This window comes from Aptenodytes forsteri, unplaced genomic scaffold (assembly GCF_000699145.1).
Source record: "Aptenodytes forsteri isolate BGI_AS27 unplaced genomic scaffold, ASM69914v1 Scaffold159, whole genome shotgun sequence".
In the NCBI taxonomy this organism is placed as follows: Eukaryota; Metazoa; Chordata; class Aves; order Sphenisciformes; family Spheniscidae; genus Aptenodytes; species Aptenodytes forsteri.
The window spans coordinates 826,645-835,878 of record NW_008794747.1 but is presented as its reverse complement, the minus strand read 5'-3'; the positions used below and the strand labels follow the sequence as shown (position 1 = coordinate 835,878).

Sequence of the window (9,234 nt, the reverse complement as noted above, 5' to 3'; positions counted from 1 at the left end):
CTCGGGCCGCCCCGCGCATCGTGGGAGGGCGGGCGGGACAGGCGCTCCCCGGCTGCCAGGGATGCCCGAGCGCTCCGCTGCGGAGCCAGGCACCGTCCCCCTCTGCACATCCCAGCTTTACTTGCCTCGTCCCCGTCCTCGGAGCGAAACCCGCCTTTTCTCCCTTTCCGTCCTTAAAATGGGGACGCGCGGGGCGGGGGTGGGTTTCCCAAAAGCCCCCGGCTCGTTCCCTCTCAGCTTTTCAAGGTGCGAAACTTTCTCCCCTTTCTCTTTCCAGAATGTGGAAGATCAACACTTATTAATGCATGACCAGACAGTCATTAGAAAAGGTCAGTAAGGTGGCACTGCAGTTTACTTTCCCTTGTCAATAGTTAAAGTTTAATGACGCACCGGTGAATTGACGCCTTACTATCTTTTAAAAAAGACAGATCCTTTAGGATCGGGAGGGTGGAGGGGGTTTTGTTACACTCTCTCCGTCGCTGGATTTTTCTAAGGCCGTCCGAGGGAAGGTGGCGGCGGGGACTGCCCGGTCCCCGTGTGCCGCGGGGACAAACCCGGGGCCGCCCCGGCGCGGCGGCGGCGAGACTCCTCCGGGGGACACCGGCCGTCCCCGCACGGACGAGTCCCTGCTCTTGTGTGTCCTCGAAACCAGGACAGGACCTTGGACCGAATTTAATGCTGCCCTGGAATACGTGTGTGTAAAGTGGCACGGGGCTGTTGTTGTTGTGTTTTGTTGTTGTTTGGGGTTTTTTTGTTGTTGCTAGCACTCGAAGACAGTTTTGGGTTGGTTGGTTGGTTTGTTTGTTTGTTTTTCCCCTTCAACTTCTTGACAAGACTTGAGAAGGGAATGAGTTCACTGGCATAAGCCTGCTCGGCTTTATCTTAATCGAAATGGTTTTGTAGCTGAGGTTTTAAGGAAGGAGGAAGACGTATTGACTCAATTTACAGTCATTTAGGGTTTTTTTTTTTTCCCCGGCTTTTGTTTTTAAACAAATTTGTGATTTAAAAAAAAAAAAATCAGTGGAAGTTTCTTCTGAAGACTTCAAACAAATACCTAACTGAGGAAAAGCAGAAGTGTTTGTCAGAGCGCTGATTGCTGTGTTTAGCTCATGGGAGAATAATTTCGCTGTCAGATGCACCACTGAAAAATCTTTCCCCCTCCGGGGAGCAGGGCCGACCTCGGCTCTTTAACCCTTTCCGATCAGTGCTGTGAGCCAGCAGTACACCACCGGGGGTTAACTGGGTGGATTCGCAAGGGCATGGAAAAGCTGGATCTGTGGCTTTCTCCTTGCAAAGCCTTTGTTGCCCCTATTCACCTAAAGGCTGAAGCCATTAACGAGCAGCGTTTTACTTTCAGTTCTCTTCTGGGCTGCATCCCTCTCTCTGTTGTACTGTCTGTTATGAATTTGGTGGGATTAAATTCCAAAGGCGGTTTCTTACATCCGCGTGTGCGAGGCGGAAGACGAACCCCAGCAGGAGCTGGGAGGCTTCTCCCTGCCCCGGCTCGGAAAGAGCTTTTGGCAGTAGCTGAAGGATGCTAATTTGGACTCTGCAGTTGTATTGGGCTTTTTATAAGTATGGATTTGCTAACTTGCAGCATGCTGCTTCAGAGATGTGTTCTTCGTGCGTTTTTTCAAAAGTATTCTTAGTTGTGTTCGGCAGCTCCTTGAAATTTAGTGTGGCAAAATAGTTGTGGGACCTTTCGGTTGCAGCCGAGCCCCGTGCTGCAGATAGACGCTGGGGACGGGGTCAGTGGTGTGAGCATTTATCGCAAAACGAAATCCCGTCCCCTGGTCTCTTTTTGTAGAAAGGAAATTCACTTGCCACTTCCTATTTATTTTTCCCTTTTATAAAATACCTGCTTTCCCTCCTCCTCCCGCAGGTCCCATTTCCTTAACGAAAAACAGTGCTCTGAGTCTCCCCTGCCAAAAGGATGGATTAATTGGAGTGGTCATAAACCCCAATGAAGTATTTTGTTCTGTTCCGGGGAGACTTTCCCTCCTGAGCTCCACGTCGAAATACAAAGTGACGGTAGCAGAGGTGCAGAGACGGCTCTCGCCCCCCGAGTGTCTCAATGCCTCTTTGCTAGGAGGAGTACTCAGAAGGTAGGCTGCGACTCCCCTTACAACCATCCCCACCGTGTCTATTGTTTGTGATTTTTCTTTTAATTTTCCCTGTGCTTGTGTGTGTGTGAGCAGCCAGATTAGCACAACAAGGAGCTAAGAAAGCCTTTTGGCAAATTTCTGATTTTTAAGAAGCCCAACAACACTGAATCCTAATAGGCTTTGGAAATAAAACTTCTTTGCACTTCTGCTGCTTCTTGAGAAGTGCTATTAACAGCTCTGACAGCAATTCGCATTCTCTGTTTAAAGTTGGATTTTTGTCTCAAAAACGGCTCATGGAGTTTTCTTATTCCCATGACGAACTGTTTCCCCATGGAATGATTTTTGGATTAAATCTCATGGTCTTGATTAATCATTACAAGGAGACTTTATCTGTCCTTTTTTGCACACGCTTAATTCAGCTTGTAATCGTTCTACAGCTGTTGGTTTCGATGGTGCAGTTTGAAACATTTTGATTTTGACCTCTGCTGTGTTTCATCCTGGCTGGTTTGTAGTAGAGCATTTAAAAAGTAGGTCACTTGAAAAGAGCCTGTTTTTTATCTTCCCCCCAGTAGAACCCTATTGAATGTCAGTAACTGGAAATTCTCATCTTTAAAAAGAAGTGTTCCCTGAAGATAAATAAGGCCATTGTTTTTCTCTTTAATTACAGAGCCAAATCTAAAAATGGCGGCAGATCATTAAGGGAAAAACTGGATAAAATTGGCTTGAATCTTCCTGCTGGTAGAAGGAAAGCTGCAAATGTGACACTATTGACATCTTTGGTGGAAGGTCAGTCTTGAATGTGTCTTAAAAATAAACTTTTTTTTTTCCCCTTGTGTACAGCTTTTATCCTCTAGGCAAAGCGTGGAAAGGCTAGAAAGTCAATGAACGTAATAGAGAGTTTTTTATTTTAAAGTGAGCATGATGGGAACATTGCAGCAACTAACAGCTGTGTTGCCTTTGGGGGGCTCCTCTCCCCTTCTTCTCCCTTCAGATCTGGTCTCTAAGCCCTTGGCCTGAGAGCCCTACCCGCACAAACCCGGCTAATACTCCTCTTCCTCACGGCTGCCTGGCAAGGATGCTAGCAGGGATGCAGTAACTCCTTTATGCCAAGCTGTTCAAAATGCATGTTTGTCCAGTCTGCGTTTCTTGGGGGGGCTGGGTTGTTTGGGGTTTTGTAAGGGTGTGTGCAGGGACAGGCAGGGAAGGCAAAAGGGGTGCAACTCATCACACTAGTGGGTTTGATTCCCTGTTGGGAAACTTAAAAAGTCCGGGGCAGCTGATTCCAATGCCTGGCCCTACCTCAGCGGTATCCTCAGAGGCTTTTCTAATAAACAAGCATATAAAGTGAGATTTATAGCTTTTGACTTCCTGATAGGAAACTGGAGCCCCTTTAATCTGTAACATGTTACGTGGACCCTCTATCAGTTAAGCTGGCTTGAAAGGTGTATATGTATGTGTGTGTGTGTGGTTGTGTTTTGTGTTTTTGTTTAAAGCAGCTTCTGGTAGTGGTGCAATCTAACAGGAATAGAGGCAGCAATTGAAAAGTGAAAAATGATCTAACAATACCTTACTGCTATTTCACTTCTACATCAGCTCAAATAATGCAGCAACTTCCATTTAAAACCTCTCTTTGGAAGCTGGGTTTAAGAGAGCTTCTGTGTGCATACATGCACACATGTACATCACAGGTAACGCACTGATCATGCCAATCCATTTTTCTAAGCCTGATCGAATTGCCTTAATGAAAAAAAAAGTGGCCTAGTCATATACCTTACAATTTTTTTTTCTATATGAAAATGCTTATTAGAAAATATTTAGAAAATATACTAAACTGATAAACCCTTTATTATCTAAGTGGAATTTAGTTGCCAGGTTTTTTAAATATCAGTGGACAATTTGATCTAGACTGAATTGTAGTCTTTGCTGCACAGTTAATCTGGATAGAGATAGGAGTTTTTCCTTCCAGTATAAAGGCAAGAGAATTATTTTTTGTAGCAGTCACTATGTAGGGGTTTTTTTTCCTTGATGCAAATTTACAAAGAAACACTGTATTAATTAGAAAATGGTAATGAGTGATATGGTGGTAAAATAGCAGTGTCCCTTTCTAAAATAGGAATATGCTTCAAAAATTCACAGCGCTTTGCTTAATTTCCCTGATCCCCTTAAAATAAATAGATGTAACTACATTTAATAAGCATTCCCTTTTACCCACGCCAGGTGAAGCTGTACATCTTGCTCGTGACTTTGGTTACGTTTGTGAGACAGAGTTTCCTTCCAAAGCAGTGGCCGAATATTTAACTAGACCACACATGGGCCGCAATGAAATGGCAAACAGGAAGAATATGCTTTGCTTCAGGTTATTTGCTGCCAGCTGTTTGGTTTTTTTGCTTCTCCCCCCCCCCCCCCCCCTTCTCCTTTTTATAGATGTTTTTGTCTGACCATGAGTATCTGTGACTGTGGACAGTTTGGTACGTTTTCATGTGTAAATTTAATCAGGGAGATGAAGCAATTCTTTTTATTTGCTTTTGGTTTGAATTCAACTATGGCAGCAGTTATTTTAGTCTGAACCAATAATAATAATAATCCCGTATGATAACTCTAGAGCAGTTGGGAACAGTTCTGTTCTTTTTTCTTTTAACTATAATAAAAACTTCAGAAAAAGTCCTATACCGGGACAGCTATATCGCTAAGATGTCCCTAGATCTGACAGGGTTGAGGACCTGCAGGGCAGATGTGGCCTGGGAATGTGAACCAGTGTCGGGACTGGGAGCAGGAGATGGTTCACCCACCTCTGCGTACGTGCAGCCCAGAGGGGCATCTCTCCTTGGAGAGTTACTGGTGGGCATGCTGGGTGCAAGGGAAGCTCCGCTGCCATGTCCTCGTAACCGCTTTTGGCAATAGCACACAGGTTTCCCCCAGGGGACACCAGGAGTCAAGAACCGTGGATAGTCCCTTTTCTCTATTATAGCTGAAGATTTTTATAGTTCAGTGAAAGCCAACCTTCGGTAGACGTGAAACGTCCCTGTACTTAACTAAATTCCTATTGCAAAGCTTGATGAACAGGGAAGGGAAGGGTAAAGGAGAGGAGCTTTGTTATGGCTGTTCTGCAGACGCTTGTACCTGTAAATAAACCACGTACTGTGAACAGGTCTCTGGTAGAAAATACCTGTGTTGAGTTACGCTTATCTTAAACCGGTGGCTGGAGTGCTCGCTGTCCCCTTCCCCCCCAGCCTTCCCAGGCTGAGGTTTAACAGAACCTTCAGTTCATGATCCGTTCTGGTCTGAGATGTTTTCTGGGACGGGGTTGGTGCAATTCCTTGCTTTTGAAGGCACCCTTGCTCTTGTAGAGGATCTGAGAAAAGCCTGCTTAAACTGCTAAGAGTTGCCCTGACTTTGGGCTCAGAGCAGGCGTGCAAAACATACTCCTCCTGTTGCTGAATTAATACATCTTTCCCTGAAAAAGAGACCACCTTTTACAAAAATATCTCTTAGAAATATAGTCTCTCTCTCCTATAGCTTGAACATTATGCTTTTTACTGAGCACTACCCCTTCCGCTCTTCAGTATTGTAATTATTGGTATTGTTATTAGCGCTAATAACAATCATCTTTTGGAGGATGTTTGTGATTGAGAAATTCTGATAAAGTGATGATTCTGTTAAGATTGCTCAGCTCCTGTGAAATCCCATCAAGGGGACAGATTTACAAGCAGCAAACAACATATGTTTGAGCATTATTAACCATTCATGTTTTGCCAGGCATATGTGCTAGTGTTTGCAGGATCAGGGCCTAGGTCTCTATTAAAGAGGGCATATACATATGATATGCACAACTAAATTGAATCTCCTATTCAGCTGCTTTAGTCTTTATAAATCACTTGACTGCAGCTGTGGAAGTTCTCACAGAAACTAGCCCTAGATTCCCACTCCCCCCTTAAAATCTAGAGCAAATGATGCGGAGCCAGCCAGCCACCAGGGGTGGAGAGATTATTCTGCAGAGTGTGTATGTGGTTTTGTGACAGATATAACAGAAGGTTCATCAGAAACTGGTGCTAATAAATAAGCTTTAATTTTAGACAGTGCTGCTGATGGAGCAATGAATTTCTGAAAACTCCAATTCCCACGTAACTGCCAAATATGTGATAGGGACTTTCTCTGTTATTTTTATTTATTTATTTGCTTTTGCATAAATTCCCACCGTGGTGTAAAGTGTGATCACTTCATGTCTTGCAGGCAGATTTGTAAGGAATTCACAGACCTCCTCACTCAGGACAGAACTCCTCTTGGAAACACGAGACCTAGTCCCATCTTGGACCCTGGCATCCAGGGCTGTTTGACTCATTTTAGCCTGATCACACATGGCTTTGGGAGTGCTGCCATCTGCGCTGCCATGACATCCGTCCAGAACTACCTAAATGAAGCATTAAAAATAGCAGACAAAACATACATGAACGCTGGCGACCAGAGCCCTGCAGAAACCAACAAAACCATTGATAAAATGGACAAGCACAGGAAGTAAAAGGAGAGAAACCAGACTTTAAACTCTTCCTCCTAAACACAGACTGGGATCTTCTTGCTGGGGGAAACATAGAGATTTGTGTGGGTTTTTTTTTTATTTTGTTTTGGGTTTGGTTTTTTTTTTTAAGAAAGGAGGGGAAAAGAAAAAAAAAACCATCTTATTCAGGATCTTCATTCCCCCTGGATCCATGAGACAAGTCTTTCTAAAAGCTGCAGTATCCCTTATCTGTGGAAGCAATTACCAGAAGATAAGTACTTGGTACAAGTGTATTGAAATCCTTTGCTGTAAAGTGGTGCTATAAAGGGTTTTCAATGGAAATATACAAAGAGATATATTTAGATTCTTTTCCACATCTAAGTATCTAGTGGTGACCAGCTTCGTGTATAGTTTTTAAGATACAGATTTTAGATGGAAGCCTATTTGTTATTTGATACAATTTCAGGGTTTTATTCTCTCTAAATGCAACAGTAACAATAAAGCAGTATTAAACAATGGTATAGATTTATGTACATTAAAATTTTTTATAAACACCCGAAAATAGTAAGATGATTCTGTGGGGGGGTTTTTTGTATTGTTTTGTTTGTGGGTTTTTTTTTCTTTATTTTCGGATTACCATAGGAGAGTACTAAAATCCTGCTAGACTTAAAAGTTATCTGATAGCATTTGACATGCTTTTTTTTATGGAAATATTCAGGCTTTTAAAAACTGCAGTAATGTTGGCTGCAGTGGATATTATCTTGATATTTTTTTAACAAGGAATAGTTCAAAATGAAAATGCTTTTAGAAAATTCACTTTCTGTGTCTAAGGATATTGCAGCTTTATTCATATATTTATATTGTCTTGTTTTTAAATTGGGGGGGAAACTTGAAAGAATAAGCAAATAACTATTTTTGAAAAAAAATTTTTTTTTGCCTATTAAAGCAAAAAAATATTTCCAGGGAGGCTTTATGTGTATTAAGGGAAGCAGTGTGTTGAATGTAAATATTTATTTATGTGTAATTTAATCGGATTTGTAAATAATGGTGAACTTTTTAATACTTTTTTTTTATAAATGGGTTTCAAATTTTAATTTTGGTAAGTATTTCAAAGGTAATGGGTAAGCTAAACATATCTTTAGGTTTATGCACAGGTATGTTATACAGAGTATTTAAGACTTGGTTTTTTTTTTTAAATATCTCAATTCTTGCCACTGAAGATTAATCTAATCTGAGGTGTATGTTCACAAAGCAATAATTTTGTGCATCATTCACCTGATAACTAACTAGACATGCAAAATGAGTGTGTGAGTTAGTGTGTATGTGAATAATGGAGGTTCTGAACTATCTTTACATATTTGTAAATGTTCCCAATATAATTCTGATGTATATGATAACCATATAATAAAAGTATTCTGGATAGAAGCATGGAATGTTTTGTTAACTGAAAACAGTTTTGTTTTCTTTCTATACTTCGGGAATGGGGGGCAAGTAGCACTAGAGGACACTATGTATTGAGTCATAATTGCAGCACTTTGTTCAGATTAACAGAACAGAAATATGACGCTGTTTGCCAGTAAAACTAATGGTTTCAATTAAACACGTTGTGTACCTCCAAGAATCTTTTTTTTTTTTTTCCTTAAGATGTCATTATCATGCTAGCTGCCTATTTAAGTAGGCAGCTTAAACACAAACTGCAAGACTTCCTTTAAATAAAAATCAATCCTACCAGCTTTGTCTTCTAGTGAATCTGACTTTATTAGAATAATCTGTCTCTAATGACAAATATTTGCAAAATCCTGGCATGTGGAATTTGATAGTGTCCCATCTGGTTTCAGCCCAATTTTACTGATTTGAGGAATTTTATGGCATTTTGCAGGAAGTCCCCAAAGTATTCTGTGCAGTAGTGGTCAGGCAGGATCTGAAGCTTTCAGTGGCATTCAGTGCCTCGGATGCAAAATAACCAAGCAAACCTTCCTGGAAAAAAAAGTGCTTTTTCAGTGCTTTCTAAAACAGGAAAAACATGAACCTAGGCTTTATTCTGTCCTTGGCATTTCAACACCTGATTAGTCCGTCAGGCATGTGGCTAGGGCAAACATTATGAATGATGACACTGGACATAACTGTGAGTAAGAATGTCGTTCACATCATGGCAATGTGTTTCTTTCACAGATGTGGAGAAGAGGCAATATGTACAATTTCTGAATTCTTTGTTTATAAGTTCTTATGTTCCCATTATTTTTCCTCTAAAGGGTAAAGGCAAACTACTGAAGGTGTGCAGGGAGAAGAACGGAAAGGGAAGCTCAAAGAAATGCGTGAATGTATCAGTGGTGAGCTGGGAGAAAGCTGGTTTTTGAGTTGCAGTCCAGTCGGCTGCTCTCCTAAAGAGGTGTGAAATTCCAGTCTTTGCATTTGTTAGACTCATTGTAGCATTTGAGAAATAAGCATTTTGGACCATCTGTAGACACAAGCGCAGCCAGGACATGTAATAGCTAACAGAACTTCTAAAATATACAAACTATACCATTCTGATAATATACTTTTATTGATTATAGATACACACAGAAATATGTGAGGTATGGTAAGAGCTCGTTTAGAGAATGTCATGCTAGAGTTCTGAGTTTTTCTTCTGTTTCT

The 9,234-nt window shown here is 41.5% G+C and overlaps 1 protein-coding gene across 1 annotated transcript in view; it reads left to right on the top strand.

Annotated features, from left to right (window-relative positions):
• TFAP2C (transcription factor AP-2 gamma) overlaps positions 1-6,621 on the top strand; it is a 9,353-nt gene extending 2,732 nt beyond the window's left edge. The window contains exons 2-6 of the mRNA XM_009274074.1: positions 278-329; positions 1,883-2,105; positions 2,773-2,891; positions 4,323-4,461; positions 6,336-6,621. Coding sequence (XP_009272349.1) covers positions 278-329; positions 1,883-2,105; positions 2,773-2,891; positions 4,323-4,461; positions 6,336-6,621 — 819 coding nt within the window. The remainder of the gene's footprint in view (positions 1-277; positions 330-1,882; positions 2,106-2,772; positions 2,892-4,322; positions 4,462-6,335) is intronic.
• The last annotated feature ends 2,613 nt before the right edge of the window (positions 6,622-9,234 follow it).